The 25,981-nt window shown below is 37.5% G+C and overlaps 1 protein-coding gene across 1 annotated transcript in view; it reads right to left on the bottom strand.

The window, feature by feature from the left end:
• Positions 1–25,981, bottom strand: part of LOC135224520 (PAX-interacting protein 1-like) — a 363,885-nt gene that overhangs the window by 49,896 nt on the left and 288,008 nt on the right. The window contains exons 16-17 of the mRNA XM_064263576.1: positions 13,409–13,509; positions 4,674–4,801 (exon numbers count right to left, since the gene is read on the bottom strand). Coding sequence (XP_064119646.1) covers positions 4,674–4,801; positions 13,409–13,509 — 229 coding nt within the window. The remainder of the gene's footprint in view (positions 1–4,673; positions 4,802–13,408; positions 13,510–25,981) is intronic.

The raw sequence follows: 25,981 nt of genomic DNA, 5'->3' as shown, positions 1-25,981 counted from the left end.
AGGTAATTCATGCTGAGTTAGTTCATTACTATGATATTCTAAAATAGAGTCTATAGGGACTTTAGTAAAAAGAGAACATACATCAAAACTAACGAATCTATCAGTAGGGCAAAGAGCAATTTTGTTTAATTTATCAACTAAATCTAGAGAATTATATATATGAGAATCGGAGATGGTTCCAAGTAACGGGGACAAGATCTCAGTGACATATTTCGAGAGTTTATATGAAATTGAACCGACAGTACTGATAATAGGCCGCATAGGGTTATTTTCTTTGTGCATTTTGACTAATCCGTACAAGTAAGGTAGCGAAGGAGATTTGACTGACAATTTGCCTAGTAGTTCTGTTTTATCTTTAAGGATACTTTTCATTATGCTATTGAAGTTTTTTATGACTTGATCAAGAGGATTTTTTGTTAGTTTTTTATAAGTCACACCATCATCCAGTAGGGCTAGCATACGTGATATGTAGTCAGCTTTATCTAAAATTACTATACTATTTGACTTATCAGCTTTTGTAATGTGGATAGTACTGTCCTTTTTAAAGATCGGTCAAACTTTTCTTATAGCGAGTAGGGAAGTTACTTTCATGCTTAACATTGGCAGCTCCGTAAACAATACCTTTAATCATGTCAACATGATTTTGAGGAAGATCACAATATTTTTCAAATTTACATAGGGATGACCCAATCATTAAAGCAGAAGGTCTACTTGTTACAAAAAAAGATAAACCATATCCAAGCGCACTCACAACATTTTCACTGGGCAAAAATCTAATGCAGTATTCATTCATTTAAGTGAAAACAACCTCTGAATTAATTGGATTGATAGTTCAGTACAGTGGACCCCCCGTATTCGTGTTCTCCAGATTCGCGGACTCACACATTCGCAGATTTCTCTCGGGAACATTTCCCTGCATTATTCGCGGAAAATTCGCGCATTTGCGGTATTTTTCTATGAGAAATATCCACAAATTCCTGGTTTTTGTTATCAATTTCATCATAAAATGCACTTTTTGTGATAAACTATTAAAAAAAAACCAAGTATGAAAATTTTGAGTGGTTTTTTCTTAAGTTAATTTTAACTAACAAAATAGGCGGTTTTTAGTGTTTTTATAGGGGTTCCAAACATTCGCGGATTCTAACTATTCGCGGGGGGGTCTGGTACGCATCCCCCGCGAATACGGGGGGACTTCTGTAATTGCATGGTCAAGAGATGTCTTATCACAAAATCTTTTAGAATCTGCTTTAATACAACTTACTTTTCATTGTAATTTCAATGTTAGTCGTGGCCTTTTTCATTTAGACCCTTGTATCTGTAACATGTTTAAGAATGACCTCAAAGATATAATTACTGACTTAAATAAAAATCAGTTGTCTTAGAGTTATTAAATTTTGTTGTAATGTATGTCTGTCATGTATTGTTGAATATGGTTTTGTTTACCAAGTTCCGAATAGCTGTCACCTATAATCCTTTAATTGTCTGGAAATTGTATCTGAGATGATTGTCTTAAACCTTTAATTGCACCCATTGTTTATGCTTGTTTGGGAAGGTTTCTTATCTTCCAGGTGTGTCGGACTCTAGGTACTAATCCCTTTATAATCCCTATCTGTCAGTTATACGAACCTTCCTGTATTGTCTTTTCTCGTATTTATGTCAGTATCTGCTCAGTAAATGACTTTTAAAGTCGAAAGATCTTGCAGACCTCCTTCGTTTATTTTTCCTTCGTGGCATTTATCTTTATTTATGGATTTATCACGTTCCTAACTTTCGTGATTCAGTTATATATGTATATATATATATATATATATATATATATATATATATAATATATATATATATATATATATATATATATATATATATATATATATATATATATATATATATATGTATATACAGTAGTACCTCAGGATACAAAATTAATCTGTTCTGAAGTGGCCTTCGTAACTTGATTTTTTTGTATCTTGAACCACATTTTACATGTAAATTGCCTGATTCATTCCAAGCCCTACAAAAACACCCCAGTAAATTTTATAATAGAGCTGAATTGACCAATAAATAATGAAATACAATTTGGACCATTCAATACCTAACCTAACTGTGATACCTGTAAATAAAGTTTATTAGTGTACAGGGTACAAGAAATACTGTACATACATGTACTTACATACGTAGTAAAATGTGGAACCTTACCTTTCGAGTGAGGCGATCTCCGAAAGTGGCAACAGAGGAGTTGGACAAATGGCAGAAAACATGAACACTTAACTTTACGAAACATTAAAAAATGGCAGAAAACATTAACACTAAACTTTATGAAACACATTAACAAACGGCAGAAAACATTAACACTTAACTTTACAAAAAACTTAAAATTAAATTTTTTTTTTTTTTGTCTTTTTTTGATTTTTACATTTTTTTTTTAATTTCTTATACTTTACATTTTTTATTTATTTATTTATTTATTTTTTTTTTTTACAAAATTTCAATTTCTTCACCACTTTCAACTTTCTGTTTTTTCGTATCACTTGGATCTTCCTGTTTGCTTACTCCTACTAAAGGCCTCTTTAAAAAATAATTATCCAAGGAAGATTGCTTCTGCCTGCTTTTCACAATGTTCCTGAAATGACTCGGGCAAACGTCATCGCACTGCGCAAGCATACGACCTGTGTAAGCCTTTTCGGGGTGTTTTCTACAAATGATTGCACCTTATGAAAAGCAGCTAGAGCATCCTTAATTTCGGCCGTTGTCAGAGGGTCCTCCTCCTCCTCCTCACCGCTGCTAGAGAACTCTTCTTGAGTGACGTCATGTTGCATGGCCTCCAACTCCTTCAGGTCATCCGTCATAAGCTCCTCGAGAAGGTCATTGATGTCATCCTTGTCGACGACCAGCCCCATGGACTTGCCGAGTGCAACGATCTCGTCAAGATCTGGTTGCGAAACAGTTTCAGGATCGTCAGCTGTTTCTGATGAAAGAATACTCCACTAGTATATCTTCCTCGAGGACAGGAGGGTGAGCAGGGGCATTGTCCAACACCAGCAGACATTTCAGAGGGAGGCGCTTCTCTTCCAAGAACTTCTTCACTGTTGGGCTGAAACACAGATTTACCCACTCGGTGAACAAGTCTCGTTACTCAGGCTTTCGCATTAGCCCTCCACATCACTGGAAGCTTCTCCTTTAGCACTTTGTGGGCCTTGAAGGCTCAAGAAGTCTCCGAATGATACACAAGTAGTGGTTTGACCTTACAATCCCCACTGGCGTTAGAACAAAGTGCGAGCGTAAGCCTGTCTTTCATAGGCTTATGCCTGGGGAGCTTCTTCTATTCCTACGTGATGTACATCCGACGAGGCATTTTTTTTCCAAAAAAGGCCAGTCTCGTTACAGTTGAAGACTTGCTGAGAACTATAGCCTTCGTTGATCGTCATCTCGTCGAACATCTTAATAAAGGCTTCGGCCGCTTTAGTGTCTGAGCTGGCAGTTTCCCCATGCTGCACCAGTGAATGGATGCCAGTCCGTTTCCGGAATTTTTCAAACCTCCCACGAGAAGCCTTGAAGTCTGGGGTTGGCGTCGATGTCCCTTCTCCTCCGTCGTCTTCGCCCTGGGCAATCAAATCGCTGAAAACAGCGCTGGCCTTGTGGCAGATTGCCGTCTCGGTTATCGTATCGCCAGCGATTTCTTTGTCTTTTATCCATACAAGAGGCAGCCTCTCCATCTCATCATGCACGTGGCTCCTCTTGTTGGACAAAATAGTCACGCCCTTAGAAGGTGTAGCTGCTTTGATGTCTTCCTTCTGCTTAAGGATGGCGCCTATCGTCGATGGATTTCGGCCGTATTCCTTAGCAATCACACTCAACCGCATGCCAGCTTTATACTTTTTAATGACCTCCATCTTTGTCTCCATAGAAAGCCTCCTCTTCTTTCCGTGAACTTCAGCAACTTTCTTGGTACCCATGACTATTCGTAATTAAGTTATGTACTAATTAAGTTCTCACACAACACGATAAAGTACAAAGCAAAATCACTAACACGAATTTACGTTAACAAACGAAATCGTATATGTGAACAAACGAATTCCACGTGCGTACGATAACGATGCTGCTACAGAGTGGCCGAATGATGCCTTTATGTAGAGCATGATGGGGTAGATGCTGACCAATAGGAGAACAGGATCTTACGGCAGTGACTAGCATCAGGAACCAATGGGAGAGCGGGAGGATGGTGGCGAGTCTACTCAGTTGGCGGCGCGAGAGTTTTAAAATTGTTCTCGGTGGTCCGGGCGAATCTCGGGACTTTACAGTAACACCCTTTCTAACCTGAATTATTTTTGTATACAGAGGCAAAAAAACCTTCATATTTGCTTTCGTAACTTGAATTTTTCGTAAGTTGGGACTTTCGTATGTCGAGGTTCCACTGCATAACCAAAAACGGTAAACAAAAACAAAATATGGAAAACCATATCAAAGTTCTCAAAAGGATATTAGTTGTCATGAAGTACAATATTTCACTCAGGACATTAGCAGAAATAATAATACCGAGATATCTGATGACTACCCTTCCTTTAGGAGAGAGAATGAATATAATTAACAGTTCTAAATATATGCCTAACTACACACTGCAACAAAAACTACAGCACAAATTTACCATACTGCAATCCTCAAAGAAATTAACTTACTTGTTCCTTTCCTTAACTTCTTTTAATGAACGTAGTTTATTGTCAACAATTCCTCCAGCACACTCAATTATTTCTTTCAGCCATGTTCTACCTGGAACTACTGATGGTGTTAAATAAAATGTTCTACCCTGAAAATGAAAAAGAGAATTTATCAAAAAAGTATTTAAAGTTCTGAAATAAGCAATTATTATTATCATAAAAATAGTTTAACCAGACCACTGAGCTAACTTTCAGCTCTCGTTGGGCTGGCCCAAAGGATTAGATAAAATGCCAGGTCTAGGCCAAAGGCCACGGACTGGGACCAAATAGGTAATTCTGTAAAGAATAAGTTAAAATTAAATAAAAGACTGCATCGAGGCAGAAGCTTTCATACTACAACAACACACACAGGCAATAAATACATTTACTCGTTTCCATGCATACATACTAAAAAGGTGTATTAAATCTAATAAGTTAGGAAACTTTTATTAAAAATTGCAATTAAAAATCATTAATTGATCTGAGGTTTTTGTATTTTTATCATATGCATATTTTTATATTCTATTAATTAAATCTGAGTTCCTCAGAAATGTCAAAATCAGAACCACTGAAAATGTGAAAGGTTCTAACAAAATTTCTTTTACTGGTTTATTTCCAAAGTTGACAGTCTCTGCTGGTAATACTTTAGGCACTCACACAACACATGTATGACCGTTACCAACACCTTGCACTCTGAGCACTACGGAGCAAGGTCTTGTGAGCTACTCATCAAGTGTGCCCATGTGTCAGACGAGTGTGGCCTATACTTAGACATGTCAGGGTTACCTGCGTATGTCTCTCTCTCTGATATGCGGAACTCCATTTCGTAATGTCAGGTTTTATTTGTTTTAGTTTATTACTTTCAAGTTCTTCATTCAATTTATTTTGCCATTTATTTACAATGATTGTTTTTTATAAATGCTACATGCTCACTAACAGGGATGTTTACATTTGGTCTCATCATCCACATCTATAGAAACCATTAAAAGCTATAATCCCATAAATAATTTTGTGCAACAGATTAAGTTTTTACTCCATAAATGATATAATACTGGAGTCCCCGGTTATCGGTGGAATCTGTTACTGACGATCCGGTTTTATGGGGCTTGTCAAGCGCCATAAAAGACAAGTTCCGGTTATCACTGCCATAAGGTACCTTATGGTGCTGATCACTTATTGGCACATCCCCAGGAACAGAACCCCCCCCCCATTAACTAGGGACTGCCTCATAGAGCAGCCAAGTCCACACCTGGCTACTTTATCAGCCTCTTTGTTTCCATTTATTCTGACATGGGCAGGAATCCAACATATTTCAATATTTTTCCTTTATTATATAATTTACAGAGTAAAAATTTAATCTGTTGCACAACAATATTTATGGGATTGTAACTTTTATTAGCTTCTATTGCACTTCTGGTTGCTATAAATCACAAATTTATTTATGGATTGTAACTTTTAATGGCTTCTATTGCACTTCTAGTCACTATAAATCATAAAATTATTTATGGATTGTAACATTTAATGGCTTCTATTGCCCTTCTAGTCACTATAAATCATAAAATTATTTATGGATTGTAACTTTTAATGGCTTCTATTGCACTTCTAGAGTCACTATAAATCATAAAATTATTAAAGGAGTGTTCTTTGATTATGTTATGGCTTTTAGGCTTATATGCTTTACTGTATGTTATTTATAGTGTTCTGGTGTATATGAGTACTTTTTTGATAAATATTTCAATTTTGTGCAGATTTTTAATTTATTTATATTTCAATGAGGAGGTAATTTTACTATTGGAGGTAGCTGGATATTTATATTCAGTGACTCAAACAATCTTCTTGATTTAATTGGGAAAGGTGGTAAATAACTGTTAATAAATACAACCCTAAGTTCAATAATAAATACAACCATAAGTTCAAATAAGTTTTTCATTATTGAATCACTTGACTGAATTCTTAGGGCACTTTTCATCATTACTAACCCTCTATGGAAAGAGAGAGGTAGTTCACCACATTCAACCTGTAAAGAAGAGGTTGGTGAAATTTGAAGGCTCCTAAACATATTCTAAGGCCCTTATTATGAACTGGGACTAACGTTTTAAGTACCATTTGATGCTGAGCCGTATATTTCGCTACCATAATCAATGATAGACAGCACCTGAAATGAGCAAAAGTGATGCATTTTCATATCAGCCGTAATTATTACATACTCATACAAATGCCGGCTGTTCATGGTCTTGGGTTTGAGTTCCCTTGCCTTTGGGTACCATCAGGCATTTATCCTCTTCTTTGTTCATTTTCCTGTTTTATCAAGGTGTGTAGGACAGGATGATGAGAAGGCAAAATTTGCTTGATGGAGTCTTCTCCATTTGGGCATTTTATAATTTCTAAATCCATCCTGACTGTCCTCGCCCAGTTGCTATAAAAAACCTGGCAGATTTCTTACTTGCCTTACAAGGTGTACCAGCTCCACATGGTGCTTTTTTCAATAACATATGGTCATGTTTATATATACAGTGCCCTCCATTTTTATGCAGGGACAGGCTCCAGAACCTACTGAGGAAATGCAAAAATCCCCTCTAAAAATGCATATACAGGTAGTCCCTGGTTATTGGCAATCCAGTTTTAAGGCGCCATAACGAGCTGAGTTCCGGTTATCGGCGCCATTAGGGTCTTATGGCGCCGATAACCGGTTATCAACACCACAAGCGCCATAATGGTGCCATAAAGCGCCGAGTTTCGGTTAATGATTAACCCTTAATGGACGGATTCATCCTCAGTAGTAATAACAGGTTTGGGGAGGTGGGAGTTCCTCGCTGGACGAGTGGTTTTCGCGCTCGCCTGCCAATCTGGTGGTCCGAAGTTCAAATCCCAGGTCGGCCAACATGGAATCAAAGGAATTTATTTCTGGTGATAGAAATTCCTTTCTCGATATGGTCCCGTTGTTAAGTGACCAATTGGTTCCTAGCCACGTAAAAATATCTAATCCTTTGGGCCAGTCCTAGAAGAGCTGTTAATCAGCTCAGTGGTCTGGTAAAACTAAGATATACTTACTTGGGGTGGTGGACGGATTGATCCTGTAGATAAACAATATTACACACCACCAATTTGGAAGGAATCAGGCGGGAAAGAGGTGCCTATACATTTATAGCCCATAAATTCACTTATGGCAACTTTTACACTAAGATCACGAGTGTGGGCATCTCAGGACTTCAGTAGTGCTTGTGACTTGAAGGGAGAAAGTTCTGCGTCTCTCTCTCACATAAAGTCTTTTTGTAAATATACAAAGGGGTTGCTGTTGTTTTTTTGTTCTTGTTTTTACAATAGTCAGTTGTAAATGTAATTTTATAAAGAAAATTACAAAAGAAGTATTAGAAAAAACATGTAAAAGTAAAAAAAAAGGTTACTGAATCTTCATTCTCTGTAAATTTACAGTGATATTTTTCAACAATTATGCTAAGAATTTGTTACTGCTTTTATTTCTTGTTTTGATATTGTGTGAGCAGTAATTATAATTTCACAAAATAAATTTATTTATTAGAAAAAACATTATTATAACTTAGTAAAATTTACGACTGTCATGTAAAAGAGGCCCCACAAGGGGTTGTAAATAGTAATTTTCAACTTCTCGTGGAAAGTAGGGAAAATTTTTAAATTTTTTTCTTTTACCATGTACATTTGCATATCTTCCTCTTTACATTGATGTGTTTTTTCGTAAACTGGCTTATATCAAAGTTTACCTGGCCTGAGGAGCTGCATATCGATATATTTACCCGTCCAATAAGGGTTCATGGCGATTTTCGCTTATCAACACACCCCCAGGAACAAAGCTCCTGCCGATAACCGAAGGGGACTCCTGTAACTGGCTTATAACTGCCAAATACCTTGTACCCCTGAACTGGAATGTTTACAACTGCCTACTTTAACATTTCACTGCTTAATTCGATAGTTCAAACAAAAATATAGCTTAAATTATCATACTAAAACAATTTAATATCATTTCCAACAAAAATACAACCCAAACCATCATCCCAAAACACCAAAAGGAACCGTACATTATAGTACTGCCTATTTTAACAGTTCATCATCAAACTTGATAGTTCAAACAAAAATATAACTCAAAATATTATCCAGGAACACCCTGACTGTAATGCACTGGGTGCACATTTATGTATACCTACTGATAAAATACATGGGTATTGTTAGATCAATGGGACACACATATCTCCAAACAGAATGCTGTGTTAGTATTTTTGTGATTATGTGCAAAAACATTTATGATATAAAAAAAATTACTACAGTAAGGTCTTGGTTTACATTGTTTTGTGGTTAGTCCTCACCATCTCCCATAAATTTATTAACTAATTCTTGTGCCATTATTCTCTCTCTCTCTCTCTCTCTCTCTCTCTCTCTCTCTCTCTCTCTCTCTCTCTCTCTCTCTCTCTCTCTCAGTATATATATACTTTAATGAGAAGACTTCAAAATACATCTAACACGCTATTTCACTTACAGAATCAGTTTATGTAGTATGTATATGTACTTATTGATCTAATCACCATAAAAATATTTAAAATATTTAGGCATGAAATTTGGATTTTAATTATCAGGCAGCTCAAAAATTTCATGCTAATAAGTGTACTGTAGCAATTTTTCTGTCATTGACAAACCAACCAGAATAACTGAGACGTCCTGTACCTTGTTGGATGTTGCCATCATAAACAAAATGGAAATGATAGTAAAAGCAGATGTACTATTGCCAATCCCTATAGCAGATCGTTAAATAACATCTATTATTGCTAATGTTAGAAAGGCAAAACCTCAATCGGAAATAAGAACTTTTAGATATTGAAGTTGGCATCCTTAAAGATGTAGTGCACCCCAGTTGTAACAACTGAAATACCTCGTCCCTTAAAAAAGTATCTAGCAGCAAAAAAAAGGAATTAAACTTAAAATCAACAGGGCTAACCATGCATTAGACAATAAATTCTAATAGACTAAGAAGCAAGTGGAACAGTGCCTATGTACTGCTAATAAGAACAATTTTAGAAATGAGTTTAATAAGGATAAAGGCAACAGTGGAGCTACAGGGCAGGTATTTGAAAACTTGTTTCCTGTTTCAGAAGCAATGGTAATAATAGAACTTTCAAAGACTCTCTTAAGGTGGGGACGGATTTTAACCAGTATTTTGCCACTGTAGGAGAGACAGCTTTTAAAAAATCACAAGAAGGTACAAAGAATGAGTAACATATGAAGAGAGGGTAAATAGTAATTTTCAATCTTTACCAAATATACCCGATTTTCGACCTCGACCTGTGGATGTTCACACAGTTGTTTTAACATTCAGAGTTACATGAAACAATTTGCATGGTTCAGATGGCATTCCATAAGTATATAAAAGATTCTCTTCCTATTTTGATCTTTTATATTACAATTATCATTAATACTTCCATTGTTACTAATTCCCAAAACTCTGGAAACACCATCATGTCATTCCTTTATTTAAAAGTGGTGATATCAAGGAAGTGGGGAATTATCGTCCCATTTCATTGCTCCCAATTCTAACCAACTCTTAAAAAATTCATTGCTAGCCGGCTTACCTTCTTTTTGGAGAGCAATGAATTGTTGTTAAATAGCCAGCACAGTTATCAACTGAGTCAGCATTTATGAAAGTTAATGAATATAGAAAGTACAGTATATGAAAACATTGACAGCCAAACGATATCACTTCTACTACTTGACCTTTCCAAGGCAGTCAATAGTGTACCATCCCAATTGTCATACACAAATGTAAACAACTGCATGTACTGGTATCTATTGGTACCACTGATTCTCTAGCTTCAGGGGTTATAGTATGAATTGGTCATGATAACAGAAATAGTTGAAACTACGAAAATAGGTTGTACCTAGGTGAGTCTTCTAACTCTAGTAGGATCTAAGCAATAAGCTTATGTTTTGTTATTTACTTCTCTACCATTTATTTTTCTCAGGATTAATCCCTAAACTGGTGGATTTTGAAGACTTCATAGTCTCTCTTCGGATAAATTTAAAAAGTCTTAGAGATAACCTCCAACTCAGTGTTCTGAGCAGTTTTGAATTGCCATCTTCAATTCTCAAGTCTCTCATTTATTGGTGCTCAGTTTAGTAGCCATCCTAATACTTCCCATTATCTTATTCAGAAACTCTAACAAGCCTTGGACAAAATTTCCTTATTGTGGACCACCGTCCTGGGCAAATTGGGCCTGGTTATTCACACTGTAACTGCCTGGCAAAGGCTTGGGAGTTCAATGAAGGACCATAGTCCATGGAAGGGACAGGAACTTCACAAGGAAGAAGGGTTGGCCCTGTTGGGGCTCCTTCTCAGCAGCAGGTTACTGCATGTATAAAAATATACTTCAAGGGCAGGAGCATGGCCCTATCAGGGCCCTCATCCATATCGTATTATTGCATGTAAGAACCTAGCTATTCTTTTTAGGGATCCCTCTCATGCAAAAAACAAATTCAGTGCACCTGGGTCTTCTAGATTCAATATAGAAAAGTTTGGTGGCAAGGCCACTTCATGCCCAATATCGGGACAACTATCTCAATGTATGGCCTTTGATCTTTATCAGAAAAATCAAACAGGGAAATCTTCAATTCCAGTACCTTGGCATACTGGCCAAGATTTAGATTTTGCTTGGAAACCGAGGGGGAATGCTCTTGGCCAGAGTTCTGCCAAGATGTACTCTCCTTCCCCAATGCTCCCTCTGAAACTTGAACCCAAGGGCTAGTTTAAACCGTGGTTTATTGCCAGGAGCATGTTGCTTATTTTGCATATGTCCAGAAGCTACCTACACTCAACTTTATACAAGCAAGGCTATGTTTATGGGAGGTGGTATGCACCGATCCATTGGCAAATAGCACATTATGCTATTTACAGTGGGGAAAGCATCTTTGGGTTTAGCATATTAGCAACTCTGTAGTAAGGAAAGACAAAACCCATAAGAAACAGTCATATGTGTGCCACATATATCTATCACATAAGTAAATACACACATATGAGACCAACTCAGGGGTGATAATCTATCAGCCATGATAATAGTATTGGTATCATCCCTTTGCACCAATGCAAACTAGTTTAATTTACTAATGTAAACAGAAAAGAAATCTATACTCCACAAAGAACACCATGAATATCATAAGAAATCTGTTTTAAAATTGGAAGACTTTGACAATGGCTTGACCAATAAAACCAATATTGTTTGATATGTATGACCTGGAGGTATTGCATTAATAATAGGGATTCCCAGGTAAACACTGTTGACTGCTGGCTCAAAGGATCAAAGGCACTTTCGGTAACCTGGGACTGCATACAGTGCCGTAAAACTCTGGTATTTCATCAAGATCCAACCTTACAAGTCTAATTTATAAGACCAATTTAACTTAATATTGTATGGCGCTACATTTAAAATAGTCATATAATATTATTATCTTTTTGTTTACATTATTTTACAGGACCATATCCATGCTTGAATGCACAATTTTGGTTTCAGGTGTAATATTCCTGACATTTTGAGAGATACTGTATTATAAGCTATTACTGACTATCCAGTCAATATTCAATAAGATGTTTGTAAGTAGTTCGAACTTGCTTAAGGTATAAATAATAAAGTACTGCCCATATGATCTAGGAAAGTACAGGTCGACCATCACTAATCTGGCAATCGTTAACCTGGTTTCATCACTAACCCACCATTAATTTTGGCTGGCAAATTTCCACAAATTATCTTAGTTTTACTGTATGCACAATACTAATTGTACTGAGTAAAACATTTTTTAATTTATATTTTAAATTTTTCTTTTATTTCTAGTAGATGTTATTCTATTTTTAAGAGATAAAATAGGAAAATAACTATGTCCCAAACCTATTTAGCCAAACTGCTGTACAATATGGTAGTGTGTTCCACCATATATACATGTACAACACCTACTGCATTGTATATAGAAGCATATAGTGTATGTTTATCTGACCCTGGGGTAGGGGTGTAAGAATATTATAAGAATACTACCACTGTAAGTCCTGCATGATGTAAAAGGCAACTAAAAAGACAGCTACTGCCTTGCAGTCTTACTTTTTACTAAAAGGCTAGGCCCACCACCAATAACTGTGGAAACTGCTGCCTTGCAGTCTTAGTTTTTAATAAAAGGCTCGGGCCACCGACAATATCTGTGGGAACTGCTGCCTTGTTGGTGGACTTTTTAGTCAGAGGTGAGGCCCACCACCAATAACTGTAGTTGATGACAGCAAGGGCATGCAGTCATAAAAACCCCTTTTGCCAAACAATAACCCATGCCTGATGTTGGTGGAGGATGATGCCTCTGATAGAAGGCAGTGGAAGAAAAAAAGCGTATCAGGCAACCGATCCCTTAATGTAGGGATAACGGTGGGAAAGAAGAGGAGAAGATAGTATATGTTTATCATGTTGCAAATACAGAAAAAATAGGCAGAAAGTTATGGTTTATTATCCAGTTTGTTGAAGTGTGTCAGTTATTCTTTATAAGAATATATGTACAGTATACTACTTTAAATAAGTATTCACTTCACTACAAGCAAATTGAAAAAAATTTATCATGCTACAATTTTCACCTTGAATACTTACAAAGGCATAGAATCTAAACAAATAAAAAAGGAATCAAAGACACTTAATTGATATTACAGAAAAGAAATACATTAATTGACTTACTGAAAATAGTCGTCGTCTTTGCGGCTTCATTAGTGTTTCCCTTAAACTAAACTTGAAAACTTTCTCATACTCTGGCATGTTCATTACATAATCATGTTCTCCTGGAAAAAAGCATAAACCATCATGTTAGATAAAATAATAAAAACTGAAAACAGTTGATCACTGGTATTCACAGGTAATGCGTACCACAACCCCAGCAAATAGCCAAATCCACAAATATTTGACAACCCTCTAAAGATGCTTATAACTGCTTATTTTGATCGTTCAAAAAAAAAAAAAAAAAAAAAAAAAAAAAAAAAAAAAAAAAAAAAAAACTCTGAAAATGCTTATACCTCAGTATTTTAATAGTTTTATCACATAAAATGCATTTAGTCACAAAAACTATACAAATACAGTAATTAGCATTTATTTCCACATATAAGACAACCTTTAAATCCAAAAATTCACCCAGCAAAGGAGGTATTAAAATGAATTACCGCCCGCCCAAACAGGGTGATACAATGGAGGTCATCAACCAATGAAGAAGTTACAGAGGCAGCAACAGGAAAAGACCACTTGACTTTCAGGAGGAGACATTCTTTGGAAGATGTCAAAAAAAAAAAAAAAAAAAAAAAAAAAAAAAAGAGAAGCAAATTAGCAACGACATGGTGAGATTGTGTGCCTTACCAGCCATGGGGAAGAAAGGCTTCAAACATCGACATGTCGTCATATTACAGCACCTCAGTATGAACCAAACTTGTATGCGAGTTACGACTGATCGACTTTATGACCACCCACAACTAAAACGATTGGGAAGCAATGTGAGCAAGAAAGAGTGGTGTCCAGCTGAACGTATGACAGTTTTTCCCCAGCTCCCGCCTCTCCACACACGCAGCTCACTTTTTGAGCTGCTAATGACTGTTATCATGCATTGGCAACAAGGATATAACTCCAGTAAACTTATGCTATCAAACACAAACATAGACAAAATTGAGAGAGAATAATTTTAATAAAAACTTCAGGTCTTGAAAAAACACATTTTACTGCCGTTTTCACGCTGATAAAAGATAAGTAATGTAACTAATGGTAAAGCTTGTACTACGGTGAAATCAAGTGAAAATAGCGAACGGAATCACATAATATTCTTCTACAATAAACATGCCCACAACAGAATCTGTTATCGAAAAAAATAATTTGGTTCATGAGACGTATTAAATTCATCTTTCAACTTGAAAACACGTCGTGTAATGACAAATTACCTTGTCTTACATAAGTAAAGTATCTAGATATGTTATGCTAACTAGAAGCAAGGCAATTCGCTCTGAATTGAGTTAAATATGGTGAACTAAACTAGTATTTGCCATCAGCTGATTTCCAAACCTCACCATCAGTTGATTTCCAAACCAAAACATTGACCGCTTTGTTAGTATTTTATGATACAATAATATGAGAATACATACAATATTATTGGATACAGTAATGTATAACATTTTAAAAGATTCATGGAAAAGATGCATATTTATTGTGTTTTTATTTCATAAATATATGTAGCCATCAGCAGCATGATATCGCTCAATTATGCCGATGTTGGTCTGAATCTAATTCCCGTTTCGTGTCCAATTTTTTTTTACTTTTACAGATATATCATGGTCAGAATGCATTGAACCTTCAGAATTGGTTTATTTTAATAAATTACTAAATTATATCGTATGTGTAGTATACTGTAGGGTAGGCTACTGTATTTGTATGTATACAATATATGCACCATATTATCATCATTGTATTATGCAAGGCTAACTTGTTAATGTTATTTAATTTCTCTTTGTACAGAATTATCATAAGCCAATGTGCACTGAACCTAGAGAATTAGCTGAAATTAATAATTACTATGCCATATATGTATAAAGTATACTGTGTAGTGTAGGCTACGCTACTCTATATGTAAAGATGGTACTGATTACCCTGGTGTAGGCTAGGCTAGTATAATAATCTTACTGTAAATTAACATGGGCTGACTTACATCCAAATCGTCTTACGGCTGGCTGGTCACGCGGCTGTAAGTCGACAACTAGCTGTACTGTATATTTCATTTTGTGTAAATAAAGTAAGAAAAACTTCACTGTGTCTTTCTAGCATCCTCTGACATTTCAATAGCATTATTACAAGAATCCAGAATATCCAGAGAATCTACAAATCTACAATAAATATAAAAAGATACAAAGCAAATAAAGACCACTTTACATTGGTGGCCTACATATAAATAAAAAAGGACAAAGAATAAAAGGCATTAAAAAGGTGGCAGCTAAAAAGGACAAATATAAAACTTTCTTACACCACATTATAAACTAACAAAATTGTACACTTAGCTTTCAACTTATGTTTCCATGAACCTCAATAATGAAATTAATAGGTAAGTGAAGAATGAAATTCTTGGACCTAGCATAACGATCATAAATCGTAAGAAGCACCAAAAAAATAAGTTGATTGTGGCTTTTTGCTAACAATAAATCATTGCTCTACAGTCTAAATAAAATTGTTTTAAACTGGAACTTAAAAGTATGCACTTAGCTGAATCAATTAGCAAAGAACGGACTTCTCTGAGCTCTGGTTTCTTGACCAGCCAGAAAGAGAATGGTGTCCTGGTAGGATTTTGGTCATATGTAAACAATATGACAGTGTGTATGCGCATAACCACCACGTCTTCTCCTTGTGGTTTTGACGTAGTAGGAAAACTGGGAATTAACACTTGCTGAGGATAATAGAAAGTTCCCTATTATCCTGAATCCATTTATACTCTATCACGTGTTATAATGTTTATCATTACGACATATACCTGGCCATAAGACCAGTTAAGAGAATTCTTTGACATTAATCTGGTCACCATGGAGTTCTGGACAGACCATGGAAAGGGTATTCCTTCAGGATGAGACAGCGACTACGCTATAAAAAAATAGTACAATATAAATGGATTCTGTAAGTAAAATAGTTTCATTACCATTACCTTTGTCTTAAAAAAAAAATGTACAGTGCTCCCCCCCTTTTATGTGGGAATAGGTTCCAGAACCTACCACGGAAATCCAAACAAAAATATCCAAGGTCAAAATGAAATTAAATCTGTTGCTAAGATCCCTTTAGAGTCAGACCCATGGAGGTATGACCCATTTTCATTGTTTCAACTACTAGTTCCAATACATGATTATTCAGACCATAACCCCCAAAAGCCAGGAGGATCATTGACACACCAATACTATCTGTCCCCGATATCAGTGCTTATAACCATGACACTTCAATGAGTATCCTTTTGACAGATAGTTAGTTTGTCATCATCAAAAGAAAAACAATAAGGTGGCATATGTGGCACTTTTGGGACAGCTTTTTTTTTCCCAATAAGGACGGCGCTTGATCCCTCCTTCAGTAGGGACTTAGAAACAGTCAAAGGAAATATAGTCATCCACCCTATTTGTATGCCAACAAAAGCCATTGAGGCAACCCCTTTCCCACTTCAACAGTAATTATGGTATTGCCATAATCCTGTAAAAATAATATCCAATTTGGTTCACACCAGCTTTTTGCTTCTTCACTCCTACAACAATTAATCATGTGAAGGGAGAATTGAAAAAAGTCGCAGTTATTGGGAGACATGAAAAAATAGTACGTACAAATAAAGCTATTCATTTCCACTATTCCGGTATCTGGCAAATATGGAAAGATATGGACAACATTTGCCCTTTCTTTTTAGGGGGAAAATTTTGAGTTCTATGCAAAGTTCCACCTCTTTTATTTCCTAATCTTGTCCACTTTTCTGGAAGTAACTACAAGGGAGCTCTGAGTTGCCTAAGATTGTTTTGACAATGATTTCCAAGACCATTTTGCAAATCTTGTGGGGTGCTATACAATTTCATGGAATAGCACCCCAGGGCCTGAAAAAACTGTGCTGCAATTTCTGGATGATTACTAATTCCCAAGTGCCGTGTGAGACTTGGACTGCTTTTATTCTATATGAAAGACACGTAATAACATATCTTGATCACTTTTCCCTTTAACCCCTTTCTAGTGTTTTGGATAGGGAAGGACAAACAATATTCAAGGTCATGTCCTTTGGGTAACCATCTCTCAGAGAATCCTTATGAAATTAGCAACAATAGTTGTCCATGAATTCAGAAAAGGAATTCAACTCACAGCCTAATCTGGGCAGAAACCAAAGAAGTGTGTCTATAGTATCAGCAATAATCTGGGCAGAAACCAAAGAAGTGTGTCTATAGTATCAGCAAGTGGAAGTCCACAGACTTCAATCAATAGATTTCTTAATAGACTGGAACAAGTCCCAACTTACAACAAAAGGCATTTTGTGTGGTTTGTTATCTTCCTAACCCAACTCAAACTAGTAGAAAAAGGAATGACTAGCAATAGTTCCTCACCCAGTCCCAAGGATGTGAAAAGGGGCTAGCTCTTGTATACCCTTACAAGTCTTTGTGATTGTCTCCACCCACAAAGTTGGGTTGTTAGGATGATATTCTGTGTGTGGACCTGGAAGGGAACTCTGCTCAAGACATCAAACTGACTCCACTATCCATGTGGGTAGTATAATGTAGTGTAGTAATGCACACGATGTCTTCTTGACAGGTTGAAGCTGATGAGTCTTCTGTCCCTCAGAAATTGAAGCCTCCAAAGAGGACCCACATTTTGTTGGTCCTAGACAATAAAAAAAAACAATGATATGTATCATGAGGTTGGGGATCTGCTAAGCCCCTCTCATTGCAGTCATGCTGCTTATCCTAAGGATGGCTCAGGTGAGGATTTCTGACAAGGTGTCCTTGTCAGAAATCCACCTTATGGAGCTGCTCAATGTAATAACAAACTCCCAGTCTTGGGAGATGCTAGCCTCAATAAAGCGGATGTTAGACAAACCCTCTTCTCAAATAATTTCTGACAAGCTTTTGCATACTCTAGAAGTTGCGAACCATCAACTTCCAAACCTGGAGAGTCAGGCAATATCAAGACACATTCCTACAAGAATGGAACAAATAGAGTACATAGTACCTTCCTCCTACATTGCCCCAGATTTCATAGGTTTTGAACAAACTGCTGACTTTCAATGGAACTGATCAGCTTATGGCCCCAGCCCCAAATTGCTATTTCAGTAACAAGAAAAATTATTCTAATGCTTTCTGCTTTTCTATTCCAGACAAGAGGAGGAAAAGTTGTCTAAGCATCCTCCTTTCTAAACTGTGACTCACTTGTGGATTTTTAAAATCTAGTCTGCAATGAAGATTATTCACCTAGTATTGCTGGGTACACTGTGGAAAAACTGCAGACTTCATCTGTCCATCAATACTTGTCTATATGGAAAGTTTGGTTGGATTACCTCTACACTGTGAGCAAGTTCAGCCTTGACTGAAACAGTTATACATTCTCGGTCTACACAGTTACAAGTGCCTTGCTGCTACTGTAATTATGATACACAAGGCTACATTATTGAAGTCCTTGTCTCATGGGTTTGGCATTCATTCAAATACAGAGAATTTTCAATCCATTCCCCAGTCTTTTGTATTAAAAATACCAGCTCCTGTAAGGCTTCTCATTACCAGGTCTCTGAATTCAGTTCTTTGACACCTGTTACCTGAATTCATTAACAACTTTAACTCCTCTTGACCTCCTTGGCATACCAATTCTATTAGATGGGGACAAGATTTCATCATACACACACACACACACCTATCCATCACTCCTGTCTCCTGGCCTGTCATTTTTGGCTAAGAATAAGAACCCTCTGAAGAAATCCCTTGCTCTTCTATGGGAATTCAGTATTGCAGAAATCATGTCTGGTCCAAACATTCCAGGTTTACCTAGAAGTTGTGGCAAATGCCTCAGATGGTCGTTTTCTTTATACCCTATCACACAAAAACCACTCTCTGCATCAGAGTAAGAGGTGTGTGTGTGTGTGTGTGTGCTTTGGAACCGCATAAAATTTTAAAAAGTGCAATCTAGAAAGGATGGTCCATAAAACCTCGTATTTTCATAAGGTTATCAATCAGATACAGACACTAGAAGATTTAAAAATTTATACAGCACTCAGTTATGGTTTGTGATTTGCACCCCAGATTGCTTGAAACAGAACTCTCATAAAGACCAGAGACTTCATGCACTTGTGGCGCAAGATCAGCCAAATGTAAAGCCCAAGAAAGTCTGTTATTTAATGCCAATTCAATTAATCTTGTTTCTGAAACAAAAAATTCACTGTCCATTTCTATATTACCCAAAATTTGGCAACAATTGATAAAAGTGATGAATAGTTTTTGTCAAAAATCTAAAATAAGACATTTTTGCCAATTACAATCCATGAGACGGTAAACGATCATCTACCAAAGTGAAAAATATTCTTAAAATTATACTATACTTGCACTCCCCTTTGTATCCAATGATAGAGGGCAACCCTTAGTTATTATACTCTTGAGATCTTATTCTTATTATTAAAACTATTAGGTAGTCTGACAAAACTATGTATCGAGTAAAAACCTTTGACTCATATGGATTTTAAAAATTCTGTGGAAACCCTTCCTCTGGCACCCTATGCCTGACAATATTGCTCCAATTTGTACTTGAAATCTATGTAATTTTATAAAAATATTGATATGATAGGGTAATACTATCAAGTCTTTCCTTCAGATACATATTGTAAAATGTCATGCTCCCTGAAGTGTCAAAAAAAAAAAAAAAAAAAAAACACAGCAAGAAGCAAATACTTCTTGTAGACATCCATATCTATGGTAGGGTTTTAAGTTTTGAAAGCACAGTCACGGGGGGTAAACCTAACTGATTTTCTCCATAAAACATGCAAGATAAACACTTATGGGATAGTACTATCTTTTCCATAATTTTGAAAAGACAAGGGTTACAAACTTTGTGAATACTGTACATGACTTAATGAACAAAAAAATACTCTTGCGCATGACATGCTCACACATAATCACAATAAAATAACTTATATTACAAATATGATATTGTTATGATACAATAAAGTTTGTTCATACTTACCTGGCAGATATATATATAGCTGTATTTTCTGAAGTCCGACAGAATTTCAAAAACCTCCGGCACACGCAGTGGTCGGCCAGGTGGTTAGTACCCATTCCCGCCGCTGGGAGGCGGGTATCAGGAACCATTCCCGTTTTCTATTCATAATTTTTATTTCCACTGTCCCCTGAGGGGAGGTTGGTGGGTACTTGATTATATATATCTGCCAGGTAAGTAAGAACAAACTTTATTGTATCATAACAATATCATTTTGTTCATGAAACTTACCTGTCAGATATATATATAGCTAAATCCCACAGTTGGAGGTGGGAAGGGACAGAATAGAAGGATTTGGGAAACAAATGCATGCAGATGATTTACATCTTGGTTCCACCTGTTAGCATAGCTGGCTTCGTGGTTACTCCCACGTAAGTCTGCTTGTGCTACTGGAGTTGCCAGCGAGGTAGAGACCTATATAGCTGGTGCACTCCAGATGATCTGTCAACAGGGGCGAGACCACAATGTGACTAGACCATATTAACCATACCATGAGGGCTAAGAAGTGAAATAAATATATATATATATCACCACCTGACCAACCTAGCCAAAGTTAAGGTGTTTTAACTAAGGCTTAAGAGTTAAGAAGTCGCCCTTGGCGGCGACTCAACAACTAAATTAAGAGCTCTTCCTAACCATTTTCTACAGGATAGGATGAGTGGTACTTCTTGCCCCCAAGATTGTGTCTGCAGACACGTATGGCCCTAGTGAGCAGCAGATCTCATATACCATCTTCACATCCCGCAGGGAGTGTGAAGTGAACACAGAGTTGCTTCGCTAAAGCAAAGTACTCAGGATGTTGCTGAGTGCCATGCTCTGTTGAAATGCTTCCGAGGCCGCGCCCTCACCTCGTGAGCATTCAGATCAAAAGATTTCAAATCTTTGTGCAAACACAATGAAGGAGCCTTTTTGAAAAAACTCCTTAACACTAAAGCCAGGGTGTTCTTCGATATGGGCAAGTCTGGTATTTTTTGGAACACTGCAGATTGCCCGAATGACTTAGACTTTCATGAGTTTTATGTAGATAAAACTTGAGAGACCCGACAGGGCACAGGACTCTCTCTGGCTCCTGCCCACTAACTTGTGCCATCCTTGATTCCAAGCTCCTGGCCCAAGGACAAGACGGGTTTCCATTCTTAGGCCACAACGGAAGGCTTAGAGAGCACACCGCCTTGTGTTCTCTAAAGCCAAAACTTGTGACAATGGCTTAAAATCTCACTAACCCTCTTTGTTGTATCTAGGGTGGTTAGAAGAAGGCCTTCCTGATCACATGCAAGAAGCTAACAGGTAGGAGAGGTTCGAATGCTTTGGCATCAAGAACTTCAGACTACGTCTAAGTTCCATATTGAAAGCTTCGATCTGGACATGCACAAAAGTCAGGTGACCGACCAGTTGACCAGTCAGACGAATCAAGGACAGCAAGGCTGTTCCCTGAAGACCATAAGGCACTATTCTTCGCTGAAGGATGAGTGTCTGGACTGCCTGGGCGATTCAATCTAAGCAAACCTTGGGGGGTGTATCAACGCAACCCAACGTCGTCAGCAAATCAACTCCTGAGCAACTCCTGACTCGAGCTTCTGGTGCCAGGAGAAAGGAGCGAGGAGCAAAAAGGCGATTCAGTCCCAAAGGACGAATGCCTGACAGTCCAACCTGGTCTCATGTTACACGATCATCGGGGGTGTATAAACGCAACCGACTTCGTCAACAAGAAACTCAGGGCTACTATATGTCGCCTGATCTCGCACGAGTGTCTGACTCCGAGAAAACAGGTGAGGAGAAAAAACAAAAAGTAGATGGTAGCGAGTTTCGAGATTCCACAGAACTCAAAGATCGTGAAGGGCTTTGTTGTTTGACAGAAGCAAATCTCTGAGCCCAAAGGCCGTCAACAACATATTTGCGTATTCTTTAATAGTTGTGACTGCCAGCTTATCCCATTCTTCAGACGGAAAGGGAAGACGGTAATCTTATTCCTGTCAACATCTCGATAGTCTGAACGTAGTCAGACTCAGAGCGGAGAGGTTATAGGTACCTTTCGAGTTAGAGTAGACCGACTCTCTCGGAAAAGGTCCTTGGAAAGTGAACTAGGAAGGACGTGACCTCTGTGAATCCCAGGATCTGAAGGCCAACATGGGGCGATCAGCGTTATTGTCGCTCCCTGTGACGTCATAAATCATCTTATTATATTTCCTAAGCGTTTGAAAAAGGGGAAAAGACTAAACATCCATCCCCGTTCAATATCATAGGATGGCGTTTAATGGTACCGATCCCGGATCGAGAATAAGGGAGCGAGAAGAAGAAGCCTCTTCGTCCTCAACATAGCGAAGAGATGAATGAAAGGACGTCCCTAAAGTCTCCACAACTCTCAACATACTTCTAAAGAAAGATTCCACTCGGAAGTCAGTAGTTGCTGCCGTCGATCGAGACGATTCGTACAGACTTTTGCAATCCTGTAACGACCTAGAGGATCGTTACATTCTACGCCTCTTGTTATAATAGGCTCTTTCTCGTCTAAACTCGAACAGGGACCGAGAGAAGATACTTCTTAAGATATGAGAGAGCTGTGGAATATCAGAGTTGATCTGGACCACTGGTTCCAAAAACTCGTTTCGAGGACTGGAGGGACGACCGAATTGCTTCTACTTCTTTCAGATTATGATCCAGGACATCTGAAACCCTATCCAGATGTCCGGCACCTTCTTTCTATCACCTCAGGTGATACTTGACGCACCGAGAGATGTTCAGAATCATTCCTAGATCTTGAATAAAATTTCAGTTTCTGGTAGGAAAAAATAAAAAACTGTAGAGGTCTGAATTGCAGTCTATTCAGGGAAACAAACTTCTTCAGGAAGGAAATGGTCCCCAGCAAGCTCATCCATTCCCTCCCCGAGTATGCTTACTTCCCTAATAAGGCTGCGCTTTGCCTAAGCAGGAGAGCATATAATAGTGCAATGTTGCGGTAGACTCGTAGTCCTATACCGTGCGGTAATGAGCACCGAAAGGATTAAGAGATATCTCTGTTGAACATAGTAAGGCAAAACGAATGCAATGTTTATTCATTCATGTAAGAAATCCCCTCAATCTTAGGCTAAAGTCCGTGATTGTAGGGCAGAGATACAGTTAGTCAGTCAATCCCGCAGGAGAGAGAGACGTAACCGCCAGCACAGAGATACGGTTAGTCAGTCAATCCTGCAGGAGAGAGAGACGTAACCTACCGCGCATGACAGCGAACGAGCTGGGACTGGCTCGGTTGGACTGGAGCGGACAGTGACAGCAGCAGCTTACATTCGTCGTCTCTTACCATTATGCGTGGGTTGCCAGCTACTCTAATCTACGAAGAAATAGGTCCGTTATTTTTGAGCAGAAAGAGACTCTCAAGCTGGTATAATTAAGCAAAACAGAAGGCGCTAAATGTAGAAGTGCGTTTGTGTCGTCATAACACTATCATACAACGGTAAAAGAAAAATCGGAAACTCCTGGTAGGCTGCAGGGAGTAACTATTAAATGCCCTTAAAATAAAAGACAATAGACCTCTCGGTTGTCATCCGAAGAGGTAACTACAGCAAGCGTATATGACTTGAACCAACCAGTAGTAAAATAACGCAAGGCAAACTATGAAATTGTTATGATACAATAAAAGTTTGTTCATACTTACCTGGCAGACATATCTATAGCTGAATTTGCAAACACAGCTACATACATATCTGACAGGCAAGTTTATTGAACAAATCTTAGAGAATCGAAGCGGATAGCTCAAGCTTCTTATGTTATTGGACATAAGCGTTCATTGACGTAGTCTACAAGTCTATTACTTGTACGAGTCTGCGATTGATGAATGAGGGCTCTTACGAATCTTGTCAAAAAAAAAGAGCTTATCCCGCTTTACGCAATATACAGTTATTGAGATGTTTGTCAATGAGAACTAACCCATTTACGGGACAAAGAGATATTTTGTCAATGAGGGGATACCCACTTACTTGACAAAACGATAGTATATTGTCAATGGGGGAAAGTCACTGAATTGACAAAACGTAATCCAGGAAGTCGAGCATATTATTTTTCCCATTCCCGTATCAATCGAGGAAGGGGGGCAAGAATCCTGATAAGAGACTGGGCTTTCGGCAGGTAGGACCCGATGTTCAACTTCGGCAGCGTAGTCCCGAACTTAGGAACTAACAAAATCTATCATCTGAAAAGCCCTTTCAGATGGACAAAAAGCTTGCAACTTAAATTTATTGGCAGTATGGCAAAGGAAGTCCTGTCTTGCGCTTTCCTGAAGAGCGTCCTCTTGATGAGTGCTTTTGCAAGAATCCTACCGAACGTAGTCGAGCGTCATGACATGCAGGATTTGATTGATTTATTAATTCTTACTGGCGTCGCAACGACGAGGTTATTGACGCTGTATCATTAAAAGGAATTGCAAAGGAAAAAGTCAATTAAAATGCTATAAATATGTTTTATATAAAAATCTGTCAGAGAACTACAGCGAACCCAAAACACACAAAATACCTATCTCACCTACACACCTATTTCAAATTAATTGTAACCAAAAAATACAAGCAACATAGGCACCCAGCAAACTTCCAAATTCTACAGAGTTCTGTCAAAATAAATAGATATTAAAAGTACTAAAACATTATATATGGTAATAGATATATCAATTGGAGGTAAATTTTATGTACATAAAAATTTCCTGATCTAAAAAGACTTAAAAGCAAATGATATACACTGACACATACTAACACATACACAAACTCAAACATCTTGACCAAACTAACCTAAATTTTTTCAAGAAGACCTGCTTCTCAAGGTAACTAAAAAGCTTATCCTCATTAAAATCTCTACCTATAATGGCATCTAGTTTAAAGATCCATTCTTCCCACTACGTTAAAATGACGGTTCCTTGTGCTGATATTAAGCTGGGGCATTCTACTATTAAATGTTTACTGTGAGGGGAACAAGACAATCCTCACAAAATGGTTCAGGTCATTGTTCATTAAAAACCCATGAGTAATCCGTGTGTGGCCGATCCGTAACCTACATAATGCAGTCTCTTTCCGACGGTCCTTCTAACATATTAAAATAAGCCAGGGGTTTGATTTCATCAGTGCGTTCTCTCATTTTATTATTACTCTCTATTGTCCAATAGAATTGCCAAACTGATTCTACAGTCTTTTAATTTCAGGAATGTAGTCTGAACAGGGAATTGCTATACTTTTTGGATTTTTTTATGTACCTAACTTAGCCAATTCATCAGCTCGTTCATTTCCAACAATACCAACATGTGAAGGAACCCAGTGTAGGTTAACCTACCTTCTGTTTTTGTTTTAATAAAAACAACCACTCTGTTATTTCCAGTACCACAGGGTGTACTGGATTAAAAAGATGCCAAAGCTTCCAAGGCACTTGGAATCACTAAAAATGGTAAAATTATCTCCTTCTAAAGTTACAATTTTCTTTAGGGCTGTTAAAATGCTAAAAAGTTCAGCAGTAAAAATAGAAAGCACAACTTGGTAATGCACCACT

The sequence above is a fragment of the Macrobrachium nipponense genome, chromosome 12 (genome assembly GCF_015104395.2).
Source record: "Macrobrachium nipponense isolate FS-2020 chromosome 12, ASM1510439v2, whole genome shotgun sequence".
Classification (NCBI taxonomy): Eukaryota; Metazoa; Arthropoda; class Malacostraca; order Decapoda; family Palaemonidae; genus Macrobrachium; species Macrobrachium nipponense.
This window is presented reverse-complemented; position numbering and strand designations above follow the sequence as displayed.